We start from the raw sequence: 20,491 nt of genomic DNA on the forward strand, positions 1-20,491 counted from the left end.
TTTTTTAACGAGTGCAATACTTTCTCTATACTTCGTAAAGTAATAAAAAGGGTGCGTGTTTTGAATTTATTAATTTCATTTACAATTGGAACCTAAATTAAATTTTACTTCTTTTAACTGTACTCTTAGCATCAATTTATATAAATTTATATACTTTTAACATTCATTTTTTTAAATAAAAAATCATGCCCTATAAGATGGACAAAATATCAACATATCGGTTTATTGCATTGGTATTGATGATAAAATATTCCCTAAGATACGAAATATCATAAATGAACATTGTTGTTGAATAGTTTTCCTAGAATGGTACATCACTAAAGAACCTATACTATCTCATTTGAATAGAGACACATTCCATTATAATTCCAATACAAATCAGCATAAGAGTCGCTCGAGCATGGTTGTCATGGTTCCCAGTCAGCTATTTTCCATCGATGTACCTTTCTATAATCCAAAGCTTACGTGTAATACACAATCCCTCCCAAAAGCATTTCGACACCTAAAAAGATTCCATTAATGTACTTTCATTTTGTCATTAATATAATGAAATTTTAAATAGAATTCTTGCAAATTTGATTTTCAAAACATTTCATTAAGTGAGTGTTGAAAATATATCACCAAAATATTTGTGCATATCTAAAAAATGTTTAAAAATTGATTTTTTTTTTATTTTTGGTAATTAATGTAGATTGGAAATTTTATAAATTTGTTGGTAATTTTTATTTTAAAATTTGCTGAGTTATACACTTTTTGTTGAGTTTGTGGGAGATAAAAATGCTGCAGAGAATGTCCGTAAAGTAAATAAAATAATTATTTTTTAAAAATTAAAATTAAATGAATGAAATAAAATAATAAAGTCAAAATATGGTTTTTAAATTTATTCGCTATCTGGAACTAAATCTCCTATGAAAATCTGTGTACCAATCTAATCTAAGGAAAAAGTACCATGGAGACCAAGCTTCGCTCAGCAGGTCTTTTTTTTTTTTTTTTGAGAAAATATTTAGATAGGAATCAGATAATGATTACATGTAAAATTATTTTTCAATATTACCAACTTATGAACAACTCATTTAAATAAAAAAAAATCATGAATGCTCTTAGTTTAATACGTTATTCAAATGGGTTAACACAATAATTGCATTATTGCTATAGGATTTGAGCCGAACGTATTCGTATTCAGATAATGTCATATAGTGTCTTCTCATTAAATTTTGAGGTACCAGTAGGTTATCATCCAATGGCAACAATGCAACTACCACAAAACTTTACGAGATGGCGCTATAAGACATTGTGAATATGAGAGCAGATAGAAAACACCTCTAATAGTTAGTTATAAAAAAAATGTTGTAGTTTTTGTGTGTGCCTGCAAAATATCGTTTTTCTGGAAGGACACCTATATAGATAAACTTAAAAAGCAAAACCTTATCTAAGTATAGAATTTGTTCCAAATCTTTAGAGTCGTTTCCGATACGCACGAAATGAATTTATATAGATTCAAAAATAGCTCGTTTAAAATTGTAAGATGTACTCCATAGAGAAATATTACTACCTCATGATTTGATCCCTACTCTAGCGTTAAACGTCAGTTAGCAACTTTTGTTAAATACAATATGAGCGAAAAAGTTTCATATTATAATATAATATTAGAAGAGCTGACTATTCATTGCTAACTTTACCTGATTTCATTAAAAAAATTCTTTTGACATTTTATGATACTTCATTTTGGATAAATTTAAAGCTTGGTGAATTTTTTAATAAGTCGATTGCTTACAAGGACTTGTTGAATTTCCAACTATATTACTTGATATTACTATATACTTGATATAACTACATTACTTGACACCTGTTGACTTTTATTTATAGCATTATTCATATTCTTCCGTGTTTAACATGTACCCTACAGACGCAACAGATCCTTGCTGGTGAATTCAAGAATCTTGTCAAGATGCCAAAAGTGTCTGGATCGCGTGTGCACAAATATTGTTTAAAAAATATAAATTTGTGTAGGTACCGGAAGTGTTAATTTTGAAAAAGTTTCTGAAAACTTCAATTAATGTATTATCTGATTTTCAAAGCTTGATAACAGTTAACAATTGCATCAATCTTTTCAAATGCAGGTTTTTTAATAACCTTTTGTTACCTGTATGTTATCCTGAAAAAAATGACTTGTTCTGACAGCTCCACTTTGAGGAATGGAAAAAGGGATCTCAGAAAACTAACTTGCTTTTTAATATTTCACGAAATTTCACTAAAGTTAAACTTTGCGTACTTATAGGTGATTGTTAAAAAAATTTTACTGATTGATATTTTTTCGTCATAGGGTCTAAAATATAAATATTTTAATTCTTGTAGCTTTTTGTCCTTAAACCTCTGCAGTAAGTAAAGTATTTCCATATATTTGAATACCATATTTTGTGGAAGTTTGCTATCGAAAGTGCACACCTTATTGGAATATTTAAGTAAGTCAACGTGTTTTTTTTTGGGCTGGGACATAAACTACCAAAGGACACGTTATTTGGACATTTCTTTTTCTTTTGGCTTCAGATTTATTTCGCATATATATAACTTTTGAGAAAAGTGTTACTTCACCAAAACCATTAAAAATCTGCAGAAGAGTTGTACAGTATATTATTCTCCAAATTGATGTAATTTTAGAAAGAATCCACCTACAAGAATTCCAAATAAGTTGCTAAAAATGAAATTTAGTTCAGTTTAGCTACATTGATGTGCCTTTTTTTAAAAACAACATTAGAGCTATTTTAGAACGGACTTCGTCATTTTGAACCGTGGTTAGACGACGAGGACGACACTTGAGCTGGCATTCCCTCTCCAAGTCTTTACACCACGATAGCGGGAGGATGTTCGGCCACGATGGATTTAACGTTCACCAGCCCCGCTTACACGACGATTCTTCGGTGGAATCGGGTTTTGAACCTGAAGCCTTCCCATTCCGAAGTCGAAACCTTACCACCAGGCCTCCGCGGACCGTTGTTCAAAACGAAGGTTTGGAATTTCATTCATTTCTTTTCTCATGCTGTGCTTCTCTTTATGCAGGTTGCAAAGCAGCCTAATTCACGTCCAAAACGCCTCGAGTGGGAACTTCCAAGAGTTCGTGTCGAATCCCATCAATGCATTCGTGCTCATTAAGAAGCTCACCGTCGATTGGGACGAGGCGAGAACCGTCATGAGTTGCCAGCCATCAAACGGTAAAAGGAGTTTTGAACATAACCCATTCAAATGAAACATTTAAATAAAATCAATGAAGAAATGTGAATAGGTTATAACATAAATTATGGTAATTATTAACCAGATGAACGATTATTTTCTTTTTAAAAATCGTGCTTTTATAATCTTGTAATATTAACAGTTCCAGATCGCAGTGGTACCCTTTAGAACTATAAACATTTAGTAAGCTGTAAGATAACAATCAATATTCTGCTATCGAACATTTCTTCCTTCTTTATTTTTATATCTTGGACTAAATCTCATTCTTGTATTATAACCCTAATCAGTGATATAATGTTAATTTTCTTTAATGTAATTAGTCTTTGAACAAATTCTTAATAGATCTTTAGTCGTTTCATTTCTATTGCAAATATCAATTGACTAAAACTTAGAACCAATAATAACCAGATGATTTGATTTTCAATTTAAGATGAATATGTCATAGATTCCTATCAGAGATTCTAAGCTAATTTTTAAGCCATAAAAGAAATGAGGTAAATTTCTGAAACCAGTGCGTTTTACCACCGATAGTGACCATCCATTCTGACAGAGTCGGTGTTCTGTGGGGTCTTTTTTATTGCGCCGCTTATTGAGAGAGAATCTAATGTTCTGTCATCCCATTTTTCGGGATGCTTTCACCGCGGATTCTTTCATATTTATGAACAGGATACTTCATAAGATCACTTATTGCTTTTTCTCTTTATTAAAAGTTTAATATCACGAATCAGCCTATAAGTTTCCGCAATTCTTTATTTAATCTTTTATTGCATCCACATTTCTTTGACAATGAAAATTTTTTATGTGATTAACTTGTTTCCCCAAGTAAAATAAATTCCTTAACAGAAGTAAATCCATCGTTTCACTCAAAATTTTGAATTTAAGAATAATCAATAAATCTTTTCAAGAAAGAGAATTACGAAAAGTACTCTGCAGTGTCAGCAAATTTAGGAAAAAAATACGATGTGATAATGTTGAAGAAATGTTTGTATTAGAGAATTAATTTTGTATTGTATGTCTAAATTTTTAAAAGAATAATCGTTGGATTTGTTTGCATAAAACAGCAACTGGAAGTATAGAATAACATTATTTGAATATTTAGCAATGCACAAAGATGTGCTAAAATGCTCAGTATAAATGGCGTAAAATAAATTTTAAATGCAGCTGGAATTTTCTGATGGAATCCTGAACCCGGTATTCTAAGGGGTTTATTATCACGTCAACAAAATAGGTAATTATTTTGGGCTCCTAAGGTCTCTAAATTTGGAGGGTTCTTTTTTTTTCTTACAAAGGTCGTAAAAGTATTTTTAGAAAAATTATTTTTTTCTTTTAATTTTAGAGCATTAATATTAGAATTTTTTACGTTTTTTTTTAAAATTTATATTTTTTTTTATTACGTTTTTTATTTGCACGTAGTGTAAGTCAGTTTTTTTTGTAGTTGTTGACTCATTGGCCCTCAAGTAATGTCATGCTTATTAGAATATTTAGATAACGTTAAGAACCTTTCTTAAATTTTTCACTATGTCGAAAATAATAATATTTTTTATATGTAATTATTTCTTCTTTCTCATAATATTTATTACATAAAATTCAGCTATGTAAAGGTTAAGTTAAAATAAATATTTAACTAGCTAATTTTGGAACTCTAATGAAGATAAAGAGTGAAACTTATCTAAAAGGCCTGAGTATTCTCTTTCTGCAGTTTTCGAATAAAACAAAGCTGATGTTGTTGTTTCCATTAATACTTTCTGAATTTCAAATTACCAGACTACAAAATATTAAATAAATTTTTGTGCATTAAATTTTAAAATTCAAATGTCGAGCGGGCATTGAATCCCCATTTTATCTGGACACCGCAAACACGCACTTCAGTGTGTACACTCATACGGAAGCAAGCATTTTCTTTTATAAATGTAAATTGTTATGTCCCGAAAAAGAAATCTAACAAATGTCCCACTACGCAAGAATCAGTTTATTTTGTTTTATTCTGATTTGAGAACAGTTGTATAAGAAATTTTTTTGGTGTTTGTGGAAGTATTCTCGCCTCAAGTGAAAACTGCTTTTCATAATGCTTTCACTAACTTTCTCTCTTTGCCTTTCTGTCAAAAATACTATTTCCGCATATAAGCGGAAGCAATATGTATATTTTAAAAATTTCACTTTTCGCTATTCTGTATTATTTTGTCTTAGAAATTGCCGCTGGAAATGTGGTTTTTCCTGATCAAGATGATCTTAGTGGTGCAGCTAAGGCATTGCTGAGAGTGCAGCAAACATATAGCCTGGAAACAGATTATCTTTCTGAGGGTAAAATTCTCGGTGCTGCCAACGGACTACCATTATCAGGTGAGCATGTTTTTAGTTTTATCGTACAGGTTGTCTGAAAAGTGCCTTTACCATTAAAGAAATCATTAAAAAAAGCAAATAAAATTATGCACTTACATTTTTTGTTCAAAAAATATAGAATAAAGAGCTTTTCATGAATGAAGCGCTATTGGCATGAGGCAATTAATAATAGCAATCTTGTTTCATTGTGGTATCTCCTCATCAAATGGCGCAAGTCGAACTACCAATAATAAGTAGCGGCACGTCTGCTCAGCAAAAAATATTGAATAATAGTGCTTTATAATAGAAAATACCAGTGCAGCAAAAAATATTTTTCATGAGAATATAACTTTTAACAAGCAATCCACATTTAAAAAGTCCAAATTTGTAATTTTAATAATCTAAACTATATTGTTATGGAAGTTTTCCTGACATCAACTTGTTCCGGTATTGTGGGTGTATGGTCAAAAAGTCTAAGAGGCCCAATAACAAATAAAGATGTATATTGAACACACGAATATATAAACTGCAAAAACACAACCGAGTGTACACAAGAACAGCACTTTTAGCATACAGCAGCAACAAACAATGAATCCACAAAGTAATCAGACTGTACTCGATAGAAAAAAAGAACTTCACACAGTTATTCAAACATCTGGTAATCTCTACTATCCACTAGTTTGAGTTGTACTCGATGGCCGATTCACTACTGATTCGATTATATGACTTGTTGCTCAGCACACGACTCGATGCTGCTTCGATACTTAAATATAAGATTTGGCATAAGGCTAATTAACTGCTTGAGTTCCACTCAATTGACTAATTCCATCTCAATCTCCCGACCTTTTATGACTTCCGAGATAGGGCACAGAAGGCTTTAGGAAGATCAGCATAAAAAAGGATCTAGGAAGATCAGTATGGCCGAAACTGCCGCAGATCCTAGAATCTTAAATTTTGTCGCCAAAGATGCCAAATTCCAATATTGATACGAATTTGTAATTTTGCTTCCCAGCACAGTTAGTTCCATCCTACGAAAGACAGTTTTACGGGCAAGTCTGATGGATACTGAAAGGATAACGGATCAATGACTATCGAGGTTGGCTACAAACTTGATGGCTATTTGACGACTTGACATCAGATATGAAATGAAATATGAAAACAAAGCGCAATTTAAAAACAGTCAATGAAAGAAGACAAAGAAGCACAAATCAAGAGAGTGAAAGCGAACCATGATATATCATTTCTAATATCTAAAGAAATATATCATTTCTTTAGATGCGAATAGTATATAAAAAAAGAAAGAAAAAAAGGAAAAGTATATCAATTGGCTAGGTTTCAAAAGTAAGTCGCCAAAAATTCAGCCGCTACTAAACCATGCTCAATAGAGGAAGGGATTTGCTTTCAGCCTTCGGATAGATCATTTGGCTATGAACAGAGAACAAATTGTCAAAGCCACCAATTAATAAATAGTCTTAAAAGAACTATCACAACAAGTAGTGTTTTGTCAAAATCTGAAATCTGGACATTCCTATGAAAGCTCCTGTGCCGCTTCTTAAATTATTCGCATCATGAAAAAATCAAAACATTATGAAAGAAAAAACAACCATGACAAATAATTCTTCCTTTTCTGAATACAAGTACCATAATTCCATATTTTTAAAAAAAATATTTCTAATTAAGAGCTTTGTGGAAATAAACTTTCTGGCACCATATATATTCTAGTACACCCAAATTTTTTAAAGATCATTTAAGGTTTTAATTGTTTCAATTTTCTTTGAGCAGCTGACGACTGCTTTGAGTTGGGTCGCCAGGCATTCCACGCAGGCTTTTATGACAGCGCCATCTCTTGGCTAGAGCTCTCACAGCAGAAACAGTTTGAGAATGGTTCTGACATCAGAAATAGTTCCGAGATACTCACCTACTTAGCCATGTCTGAATACCAAGTAAGAACGTTTTGATTCAGTAATTCTCTAAATATTTCTCTTATATATTTAAAGACTACTTCTAATCATTTATTTATTATATATATATATATATATTATTTTAAATAACAGAAATGGTGTTTCCAAACTGGATGTATCGAATTAAATTAGATCAATTGATAATGTATCAAAGAGTCATAAAAATGTATAAAGTCAGTATATTTGATATTTTATTTATTGGTTGTAACTATTGAACCCTGTGAATGTTTTTTCCTAACAGAGAAAGTACAATGAAGCAATGGTTTTGAAATATCTCTCGGAAATGGTACGGTGATTAGAGAAAAAACCGCTGATTTTGTATGAAATTGATATGACCCTTAAGAGCATTCATTTCATATGAAATAAAAGTTAGCAGAATCGATATATTGTTTGCGTTTGGGGAGGATAGTTCTGTGGTTTTGCCAGTTATTTTAAATGTGTAGATAACTGGCAAACAGCTTTCAGCCTCTTCTTAGCCTCTTCTCTTTTCTTTGAATTCATAATATAGAGTTTCAGTTATATATAGTTATCGATATTCAGGTATAAAGTTACCTTTATTCTTCTCACATTTAAAAATCTATGTGTTCGTGGAATGAACTGAATGTCAAGCAAGCGTTTTATAAAGCACATCCTCCATTCATTCTTACATTCAATTTAAGTTCGAACAATATTGAGAGCTTTCATGTAGTCTATTGCTGAACAAAATGAAATATAAGACAAGACTGGATTTTTTACTTGCTTCATTTCTCAGCTTGACAGAATCTATAAAAATTTGAACAGATTGGAAAGGAATTCTCTAGGTTGAATGTTTTACAGAACTAAAAATACTTGTAGATTTAATTATGTTTTGTAAAATTTATGTAAAAATTTTCTTTTTTGCAGAAAGAGAAAAGCGAATTTATGCACCTCGCCAGCAGTCTTCTGCAGCTAGGTAAGAGAATGTTTAAAATGAAAAAATAAAAAATAAAAAAAATTAACTTCTAATTGAAAACGTTGCGACATAATTATATCTTTGGAATTAATTTATCCATGTTCCTAATATTTTTTAAAAAATTTCTCTGAATTATAACAACAATAAACGTGCGAATTAAAATTGTTTATCAGCATTATAACATAAATATTGCACTTGTAACTAGGCGCAAGAACCAAAAGATTGGAAATTATTGTTGTAAAATAGGCTTAAAACTACTTTTTAAGAATTTGTTAAAAACAAGGAAAAAGTTTTATAGAAACAAAATGGATCCATTTATATGATAATATTTTAAATATTAAAATGATATAAAAACATTTCTTGTGCAATAATATGTTCCCAAATTATTCAGGAAAAAATTCAATAAAATTTTTATAAAAACCTATTTAACGTTCAGAAAACCCTTTCTCAATAAACGCCTATAAATTTTATCAAGTGAAAAGTTTCAACAACCTAACTCAATGCAAATGTTGAGAAAATTTTATTAAGGAATAGTCAATAATATTGTATACCTGTGCTTATGTCTTATCTAACATAAAATGTAGATCTTCAATATAACGAGAGTTGCTGTAGCTGTTTCATCAGATTAGCGGTTACGAAATTCAGAATAAAACATTCTCAAGTCAAAGTTTTAAAATTAATTGTAAAAAACAGCAAATGAATGACTTACTTCGTATAAGCAAGTTAATTGTAACAACGAAATTATTGCATCAATTTTTATTAAACAAACAAAATTTGAAAATAGAATCATATGACACCGACCTCGTTCTTTAAATAGATAAAATAGGGCAGTCTTTTCTTTTTAATATATTTCCTCTAACATTCTTTTAATGCCATTTCTTCATGTTCTTGTATTCTCTGGTCTTCTTACTGAAAAAAAGGATGAAAATTTAAGAATATAAATGAAAAGCATGATTTATCTCTAATGTGATTGCGTTACAAGGCTTTCTGAATACATCAAGTGGTTGCGCATGCTAATTGATTATTCAAAAGTTTGACTCTCAAGTTTACAGTTGTCATAATTCAGTCGGAAGGTCAAAAGCGATTAAAATGCAAAGAAAAGGGAGAAAAAAATCAAGCTATTTATTCAAGGAAAAGGAAATGGCAGTAAAATTTGTTTCTAAATGTTTTGCATTTTAATGTGAATCAACCATGAACTAAGTTAATAATAACAGACTTTCATTTTTAAAAGAAACTGTTATGAAACAGTTGATAACTGGTTTATATTTAAAATAATTCATAAATATGATCAGAAGAATTAATAAAATTAACCATGCTCCATGAAAGAGCATCACAGTGCACAAACGTTAGCTTAAGACATTCTGTGGCTTATAATGGTAGAAATTAGAATTCGTCGAAGAAACGTTGCTGCAGATGGGAAATCTGTACCAAATTCTGTGAATAAAGTTTTATATATCAGAAACATATATTTTATGTTTTAATGCTATTTTGCGTCTTTAAAGGCTATTTTCTTAAATTAAAGAAACTCTCTTTGGTTTAATTGTATTATGTAAAACCATAATAGATTAAAATCTAATGTTTGTTTTTTTGTTTAAATTTAATATAATTATTTCTCAATATCTTTTTAAGTTCTTGAATCAGAGAATAAGTAATCTACTTCTTTATAAATATTTTATTATTGTTTTAATATTTCACAATGCGAAAAAATTGAAATTTCATTTTATTTATCAAACTTCAATATTTAAAGGATGGATAGAAATACAGCTTAGTTTTTATCTCAGAACTAGGTAATACTTTTCTTAAGTTATCGACGAAATTTTAAGCAACTCATTGATAAATCTCTAAACTAAAAAATTTGCATTATACTTGCTTTTAGGCTAAAATATTTTTTTTTTTTTTGTCATTTAACTGGCATATTTTGGTTCATAAGTATTTTTTCGATCTCTTTTATGAAAGAATTCAAAAATATAAATAGTTTAGCGCATTTTTCAAAAACTTCAACGTGGTCACATACCTTAACAGCTTATGCGTTGAATTTTTAATCACCCTGTATATTGTTAAAAATCGTAAAGCAATGGTTCCGAAAATGCATTAATGAAACAAGATCTGAATTCAAGTTGGCGAATATTACATGCTAAATGCTATTAACTTTTTTTTTTCAGGTTTCATGTCCGTTGCCAAACCAGACAATCCTCTGGGCGGATTCCTGGAAAAAGCAGTTTCCCAAAACATCTTCGTGGGCCATACGAATATTTTCGACGAAGCCACCTACCGGAAGCTTTGCCAGTCCAGCATGCAGGCTCTTTCAGCGGTAAGACGTTCTCCGAAACTTTGCCCACGAATTCAAGAAAGCTGCTATCAATTTTCGTCTATTTGAGACCCAATTTTCTTACATCAGTTTCAACCCCGCTTTCCTGCCATTAAAATTTGGGATCTTCCATAATTGTTATTAATCTCTGCTTTACCTATATATTTCCTCACCTACAAAAGTGAGGTTTTACATTTGCAAATCTCCACTCTCGTGTACTTTTTTTTAAAATTTTGCGAATTTCTATTTAGCCTAATTTTTGCCATGTATGTAAAGATGAAATTGGATTGAATATTCGCTCACTCCCTAAAGTATTACAGTTCTGGAATACTATGTACTATTCCATGTGCTATTGCTATCTACTATGTACTAGTGTAATGCTATTCCTATTATATTGTGAGTTCCCAAATACAATATATTAAACCAGATAACAATGCATTTAACGGAAGCAACAATTCACGAAATCTTTTCCAATATAGCCCTCGTATTGCTTCCAAAAGAGATGTTAATCCAACTGAACTAAATTCCTGAAGGCATTTTTTTCACATGCAGTGTTACAGAATCATTCCAAATACTGTGTTCTGTCCGTTGAACTGTGAGACAAAAGGAGCCTGGGATACTTCATTACTTTTATTACAATATTTATTTATTTATTTAATATCTATTTATCTCAATAATAAGTCCATTTTATAGCGTTTATGGAAGTTATTAGCTTTATAAGATCGATAGTGGTTCGAAATCTAGATGTTGAACTAATTTTTACAAATATCTGTATTTTCTATATATTCAAGAAAGCAAAAGGAAATACTTAAATGTTTTTTACTACTATTTTCATGCGAAATTGGTTTTAATTCGTAAGGGGAACTCCCGCCCAAATGTTGCTTTAAGGCTTTGAACAGAATCGTTCGCCTTGTTCCATTCTTCCTTAATGCAGTCACAGATAAAAGAAGTCAAAGCGTAATGTAATGGATGATGCCATTAAAGCTAAAGCTGTTAGAACTGCAGGGACGATACTTAATTTAATTTCTCACTTCGGCAGCCGGAGGCGGTGACGTAAGTTTCTAATGAAACAAAAGGTGACTGACCTCCCTCCTCTCTTTGATATTTGTATTGGTGAGAATCTCTTCATTATTGAATCATGTTTGAATGACAGGAAATTCAAAGTCGTGTATTCAAACCACGAAAGTTTTGATTTCACTTTTACTGAGCACAATTGCATTAAAATAAGCAAACATCAGATTACACTGCAAAAAGCAGGAAAGTGTTTTCTTTTTTCTTTGAGTGCATCAAATAGAGTTTGCTGTTTAATCATTTCGTTCTTCTGTGACATATCAGAAAATATACATTTTATAAATTTTATTTATTCATTATGCCTTTATAATTAGTATTGAGTAAGTGTTATTTATGCTCTTTATTATTTCTTTATCACTGTAAATATATTTTCTTATTTCATTTTCTCCCACTTTTCATAACTATAGTATATATCTACAAAAAATTGTTGTTCCCTCAAACTCGTGTCGAGCTTTACATTCCTTCACCTAATCTGAATAGGTATGAAAGAATAAAAAAAGAGAAGAAGAAGTAGAAAACTAGTCTGCCCAGACTAGATAAATCAAGCAGATTTGGCTTAAGCGTTCAGACTCTCCAATTCGCTGCGTTTTTAGGCGTATGAAGAAAAGATAATATATAATTTAATTACAATTAATAAGAATTTAAAAATATGAAATTAGAATACGCGGGAACTTAAAGAAAATATAAAAAGTGCAAGATTATGACTTATTTGAAGCATATATGCAATAAAAAGAATTTAAGAATAAAAATAAGTAGAAACAATAACAAATAATGATGATAATAATAGTGCAGGTAAATAAATAAAAAATATATGTGTAATCCTTTTGTAAATTTAGATAGTACCATTTTAAGACATCAACAAACAAAAGAAAACGAAACGAATTTTAAGGTATTTGCGCACCATTTAGCCTGACAAACACCGATTTCATGGGATTTCATTTGATGGTTTCGAAAGTTTTATTCATTTCTATCATTACGATTTTTCATTTTATTTTTGGTCAATGAAATATAAATTTTAATTATTGAAAAACGTTTTGTTTATTATAGAGTTTCTTTGATAAATTTCCTTTTCCGATTCAGAATTTTATTTCTTAGTAAAACTATATTTTATTTATGCTACATTGAAGGCCATTCGAAGAAAAAAATGAGTAGCTGAAGCAATTGCTTTGGTATCTACTTTTCATTGCTGGCCTTGACATAATTCCTATTATATAAAATATCCTCGGTGATAAATACTATAATCATATATCAATAATGATTATAAATACCGTAGTATGCTTCGACATTTAAATATTATTTCGTAATATCTTTGATTGAAAATGCATCGCTGTCCGTGGGAAACGTATTATGTGTTTCTTATTTTTTTCAAAGCTACATTATGCAAGAATGAATTGGAAAGAAAGTTTTCTTCCTCTTGTGAAAATCTTTGCTATGAAGGTATGTTTTGAAGATAGAGCGAGCACTGCGTAAAAAATTAATAAGATTAGAAAGGAATTATTACAGCTCAATTGAAAAAGTTTAAATACAAAAAATCCGTCTTAAATGAAGACATGAAAGCCGATAGTTAAGTCTCTTAAATTTTTTTTAGCTTCTAGTTTTCAGTTTATACCCATAAAATTATAACCCAAAATGATTTTTTTACTCAATTTCCTTTCCGTTCAAATTTATTAATATATATATATATATATATATATATATATATATATATATATATATATATATATATATATATATATATATATATATATAAATTAAGTGTCACGTTGTTTGTCCGCGATGGACTCCTAAACTGCTTAACCGATTTTAATCAAATTTGCATACCGTGTGCAGTTTGATCTAACTTAAAAGATAGAATAGCCCTTTTTTGAATTTTTAATTAGAATTTTAATTATTAATTAAAAACTAACTTTCCCGCCAAAAAAATCTTTTCATTTTCCCCAACGCCAAATGAGTACGGCTTCAGTTTTTTTTCCCCAACAGTCATGAGGCTAGGCATAAGATTTTTCGACTGATTATTTGAAACGGTTCTATTTATTTTCTTAATGTTTGATGCATTTAAAATTAAACATTGTTAATGAATCGATCTTTCAGATTCATTCTTAAGTACTTTTGAATTAAAATAAAACAGAAAAAAGGAAATTAAAAATTTCTAATCTGCATAGCGTTACCCCAACTGGCGTAGAAAAAATCACGCATTTGCGTTACCGTAACTGGCGATGAAAATTCACGCATGCGCATTGTGTTCTGATTGTTGACATGACAACCATTATCAACGGATGATTTAAATTATTTTTAAGTTAGTTGCATGTTTTTGTAATTAAATTGTATTCATGTTAGATATATATTTTTTGTATACGCTTATAGTTTTAAGTACATCGTTTTTTAAGTAGTTTTTTTAACCTGTTTTCAACCGATTATTTTAAACGATTCGTTTTATTTTCTGAGTGTTTGTTGCATTTAAAATTAAACATTGTTAATGAATCGATCTGTTCATGATGAATCTGAGAAAAATTTGTTGACAAATTCTTGAGATATTACATAAATTAAGGAAGATATTCTTTAGTGCCCATAAAGTTTAAACGCTCAGTGACTCTGTTTTCAGTAATCATATTATAAAAAAGTTTTTTGTTTCAGTAAAAAATATTATTATATTAATTGCAGATTAATTCTTTCCACTTTAATTTAAAGCATAAATTCTACGAGAGGTAACAGAAAATTAGAGAGATACATATTACGTTATAACTGAAGGCCTTTATAATATTATGAGTGAATTATATGACTATCAAAATTTGAATTTTAAAATATTTTGATGAAGAATGTATTAAAGTTGGAATTGCGTAAAATATTTAATTATTAAAATTTAAACGAACATTAAGATTGGCGAACCGGCTGGTCGCTAAAGGCGGCTAGTATATATATATATATATATATATATATATATATATATATATATATATATATATATATATATATATATATATATATATATATATATATATATATATATATATATATATATATATATATATATATATATATGAGCCGTTTATTTTGAAAGTGGGGCAAGTCCATTTTTGAAAAAAATAGAGATAATGGCAGTTATAGATCAAACTTGTTGTGATCTTTTTTTGAGTAAAACATTTATAGTAAAAAAATATTTTGATTCTAGTATTTTGAAGATGGAAGTTTTAGCTCTTAATAATATTGAAAATCTGTTTATTTTGAAAGTGGTGCAAGTCCATCTTAGATTGCCGTAATATATTTGACCGAATATATTATGGCGAAATTTAGTTCCGGTTGCTCTATGGTGAAGGAAATGTGGCCGTCCGACATCATGTCCGAAATCTAGGGTATTTCTATTTATTTATTTTTGATATTGAAAATCGGTGGTTGTACAGTATTTTATAAATAATAAAAAGTATATCTTAATTTTGTGTGTCGATAATAATGTTTAATTCCATCACTGATTATTCAGTCCAGTGACAACGAAATGAATATCATTGATCACAAATTTTTATTGTCAGGACATTCATTTCTAACGAACGAACGTGATTTTGGAGTGAACTATCCAGTAACTATTCAATCCAGAAACCAGTTCCTTGCATATTCCCCAGGATTACTATAAAGTAATACAAAATTGTCGAAAACATAATAAATTTTTAGTACATAAAATTAAACATGGAAATTTATTTTCAACCCAAACTCTGGAAAAAGCGGTCTTAAAAAGAAAGAAAAATACCGATGGAGAAACCGTGAATTGGTTAAATATATGCTGGATCAGATTTACAAGGGATGCACCATACAAAATGTTTAAAAAAACTTCGATAGAATGAGATTTTGAATTTAAAATTATCGATTTGTCAAAACAACGAGGAAGGCAAATAATTCCAAGTAATTTTAGATATATAAAATTATCTTTTATGTAAGAAAAAAGGAGATTTATTACGTCTGAAAAATACAAGGATATGATGGATTTATTACCATATATACCTCCCGTTCATCATGAATATTTTAAAATGTTAAATCTTGAATAAAATTCAAATTGATTATACCTATGTATAAACTGAAATATATAATTTCATTGAAATTCTTAATAAAACTGAATGGTTTGTTATGTCATATTTTCTACTAGAATATTCTTGGTTTTGTTTCCCTTTTTATCAAATGAATAAATATTTATAAAATTTGAATAGTATTTTGTTTTTATTCTTAAAAAAAGGCTGATGCAACTGAAATATTATTTCCCAATTAAATGAATGATTGCAATAATTCTTTAATTTTGAAAGTGAGGCAAGTTCATTTAGTTATAATGGAACTCTTATTTTTTTTAGTCAGCACTGTAAACACTATTGGATTATAAACCTACATTATCTGATACCACAAAATACAAAAAATATATCTATGTATAGTTACCAATATTCATAAATTTGTTGAAACGCAAACCTTTAAATATCTTGCAATAACAAAAAATGGACTTGTCCCATTTTCAAAATAAACGGCTCATATCTCTCTCTCTCTCTCTCTCTCTCTCTCTCTCTCTGTGTGTGTGTGTGTGTGTGTGTGTGTGTGTGTGTGTGTGTGTGTGTGTGTGTGGTGTAGAATTATACATTGTATGATAAGAAAACAGTAATGCGACAGCGTTATGTGCCTCTCCAGTAGTTTTTATTTTTTAGCCATGAATTAGCCATCTAAAAAATTATATAATTAGCATACATATTACTTTTAAAAAAGCTGTGTATTAAAAATAATTTGAGACCGTTTGACGTCAGCTGTGGGAAAAAGCAGCTAAACTGATATGGAGAAAAGTGAAGGCGTGATGATACTGAAGGAATTTGAAGATGATTCTGACTCTATTTAACAAGAATGGAAATTGGGTAGGTAAAAAAGTTTCGAATAATCCATGGCTGATTTTCAATAAATATGCATATTTTGATTTAAAACACTGAAAATATCAGAACGAATATTTTTTTTTCATTCATACTTCTGCAGAATTTATGAAGTTGAGATTATTACGATGGTGATAATTGAAGGAGAATCATTTTCGATTATTTAGTGGCTAATGAATAGTTTGTGGTTTTCGCGAGTCTTGAGGAATGCTTCCAAATCCTATCCTTATAGAAGATAACAGGAATTTTTTTCAGACAATATAATTTTTAAAAAAGTTGAGTTGAATTGGGGATTGAGCCCTCTGTTTTAAAATAGAAGATCCATTCATTTGGTCAACTGTATTATCTTTCTAAATATTAAATGATTACTTTTTGTTTGTCATACTGTCATTACTGATTTCATGTCCCAATTTTTTTCAGACCTCATTGGTGATAAAATTATTTTAAAGTACACCAAAGGTTCCAAATATCATTAAAGAATATAGATATTGAATATAACTATAATCGTTCGTTCAATGAAATAAAGACATTTTTACTGAAAGTAAAAAATACCGGTAATCTGGGGTAATTTTAAACAGACAATTCGAGACAATATACATCCACATCAAACAAATTTGTTACTATGATTAGAATGTAAGTACCGATTCCCCAGAGATTAAGTAGAAACTGGGAAACACTTCTGGAAGTGAGGCAAGTGAATCAATACATTATTTTGGTAAAAAGTGCATTGCTTAGTTAAACCTACAAAAGGATTTCTCCCTGGCAAAAATGAAAAATATTTGTGATCTCAATCCATCATTTTAAATTGAAAAAGAAAGGACGAAGACAAAAAAAAATTCCTTCCTAATTCCTTACGCTACTTAGAATTTACGTATAAATTTGTGAATACATGTAGTAAATCGAATTTATATATACGAGCCCAAATTTATAAAACATTTCATAAGGCAGGTGGACAAGAGGAATTAAGTATCTACACTCAGTAAAAGACTGAAGTTTCACAGTGGAGAAGGAAAAAAGCAAAAGTATCCATGATGCAATTTAGAAAAGTAAAAAAAAAAAAAAACCTCTGTCTGTCAAATAATTTAGAAAAAAGAGAAGAAAACGAAAATGAAGATTATGTCCTTCAAATGAGTTGAGTTTGAGTTTCAAGTTTATGGCACAAAAGCCAGATTCGGATAGACTGCGCCAAACATATGATTGCGTCTATTGCGCATGGAACCACTGAATTTGAAAATCTTCCTAGTTCTAAAAATAACATTTTCATTAAAGAATACATTTTTAAACTTTTCTCTTTTAAAATTATCCGAAGATTTATTCCTTATGGACGCAGTCAAAAATATATTGATCTGCGTCTTTTATTTTTCTGCTAGTACATACATAACATAAAATTCTACATAATGATGAATCAAGGATTTTAAAACGACTCAGATAATAAGGAAATGACATAGGCCCAATTGGGAAGTATATTAAAAATTTATTTTTTATTTAAAATGTTTGCACACACGTTTCTTTAATATGCTCCCCCCCCCCTCTCCCAAGTCATTATTTAACCAATATTTTCTGTAGTCTTCCATGATATGACCATTTAATTTTGAATTCGAATTAAGGTTCAGAAGCCGCGATTTCTTCTCCTGCAGTGGTCATCATTTTGGCGCACTTGTCATCCTGGTTACCAACAAGCGCCGTCATCTCGTCCATATACACCGCCCACTCAGTGAAGCAAATATTATTTTGGTATTTATTTAAAAATTCGTATCTTGATTTAATAATCACCAGAGTTTTAGGAGAAAATGGTTATTGACAAAATTTTGATTTTAGGATTATTTTTCAAGGTCCAGCTTGTTAATTCTACCAGTGATGAATACTTAAATCTCATTAACCACCTTAGAAATTCCAGGTCGCAGAAATAAATGGACTGTTCAAGTTGTTTAAAAACTGTTTATTAAAACTTCAACAAGACATTAAAAGCAAACACTTTCACTCACTCACCCAATATTACTAACTATTTTTTAAAAATATGGAGTACTAGTTTTTATCTCCTCTTCTTTCGCTAAGCGCATGCGCACCGAAGAGGATGGTAAATATATTTTCGAAAGGAGGAAAACAGCTCTAGTTAGATGCGACACTAACTGACAGACGACAGTGGCTTAACTTGTCACGTGTCTTTCAGATCTTCGCAAAGAACCAAATAAGAATTATGTCGTCTTAAACTTCGTTGCTTAATTCAAGGTCTTATAGATTATTTACAGTAAAATTTATATTTCCCCCCACTCTCTTTCTCTCTCTCATTCTTTTTCTTTCCTTTTCGTAAACTTGTTTCAAGTTCCCGCTATTTGTTTCAAATTTCACCGCTTGTAGTTACCGCGAATAAATGTAAAATCAATGCAACTTTTCCTAGTTTTGGTTTTATTTTCATAATTTAATTTTGATTATGTCGTAGAGAACTCCGCATATGTTTTTCTAGTGACGAACAAAACGAGAAATTCGTGCAGTCTTCTTAAAATATGGCTGTCTAAACTTTTTAGTGATAAACTCAGTTTGCTGTTTCATATACGAGCAGGATGTTAAAGATATAAGGCAGCGTAAATGACGGATGGAATTTTAAAAGTTAATACTTTCGAAAGTATTATTCATAACATAAATAGTGATACACAAAACTGAGGATAAACGTTTGGAATTTTGGGTTTTTACATCGCTCAACAAGAGGTAATTATCTGGACATTTTCTCCCCAACTAAGCGATGATAACCCGAATTTTCTCCTTAAAAAGATGGTAGGGTTTGGATGTTTGCGACCATCTAAATGAGGAGATTCCAAAAGGCTTGGTAGAGCAGACAAGAATGATTTACCCCTCGGAGCATATCACCAAAATCCTAGTATGTTATTTAATGTGCTCTATTGTTATTGAGTTACGCCAAACACCTTGTTTACAATCTTTCATTGCCGAAAGTAGTCAAAGAACGCGTAATTGCTGCATTAAGTACATTTACAGTGTAAAGCCTCAAAATGCGCGGAATGAAAATGATTATCGATTGCATGTTTTTCTTATTGAGAAACATTCACAAAAAGAACATTTATATTTTAAAAAAAATATATAATGTTTTTCTTAATTTTTAAATTTTACTGATTATGTTTCTTTCCAATAGTTTTGAAAATATATATGTTTAATAACCGGCCGTTCATTTGGGCTAATACTGTATATCTTAAATGGTGATATTGGCCTCGATCCATTTAGACGACAGGCCGCCTCATTTCGATCAGCAGTTGCGTTCCAGCGAAGAGCTGAGAAGAGCTTATAAAAATGCCGGTAGCCGTATTTTTGGTGGAAAAATGGTTAAGAAAAATCTTATACAAAAGTTTCCAAAGGATAACTCAAATATAATGAATGGACTGAATTAAATGCTGCGTCTCCTGTTGGAATCTTTGTGCGATACTGACAAACAACTAATTTTGGTGATTCTATTTATTATTTTTTTTCTTCCAAATTATTTATACCAGTCGAAACTCTGGCATGTTGAAGGAAAAAAAAATCATGATTAATCCCAGTAAATGTACTTGTCTTTATTAATAAAAAGCATATGCCGCCTGCAGACAATATCTAAACATCTGGTCGGTCATTGAGTATAAGCACTCAAGATTGTTGTTGTTAGTTTTAAAAATAACCTTGGATGCTTATGTTATATCATATTTATTTATCATTATTTATTTATATCTATTATAAATAGCATCTCTTAACATATTGACTGATCAAAACGACTCCAAATAAAAGGAAGTTTCAATTTATATAA

General features: G+C 30.0%; 1 protein-coding gene across 1 annotated transcript in view; it reads left to right on the forward strand.

The window, feature by feature from the left end:
- The window catches only part of LOC129972078 (prolyl 4-hydroxylase subunit alpha-1-like), a 42,146-nt gene that overhangs the window by 8,697 nt on the left and 12,958 nt on the right, over positions 1-20,491 (forward strand). The window contains exons 3-7 of the mRNA XM_056086059.1: positions 3,058-3,209; positions 5,416-5,568; positions 7,330-7,490; positions 8,391-8,439; positions 10,602-10,750. Coding sequence (XP_055942034.1) covers positions 3,058-3,209; positions 5,416-5,568; positions 7,330-7,490; positions 8,391-8,439; positions 10,602-10,750 — 664 coding nt within the window. The remainder of the gene's footprint in view (positions 1-3,057; positions 3,210-5,415; positions 5,569-7,329; positions 7,491-8,390; positions 8,440-10,601; positions 10,751-20,491) is intronic.

This window comes from Argiope bruennichi, chromosome 6 (assembly GCF_947563725.1).
Source record: "Argiope bruennichi chromosome 6, qqArgBrue1.1, whole genome shotgun sequence".
Lineage (NCBI taxonomy): Eukaryota > Metazoa > Arthropoda > Arachnida > Araneae > Araneidae > Argiope > Argiope bruennichi.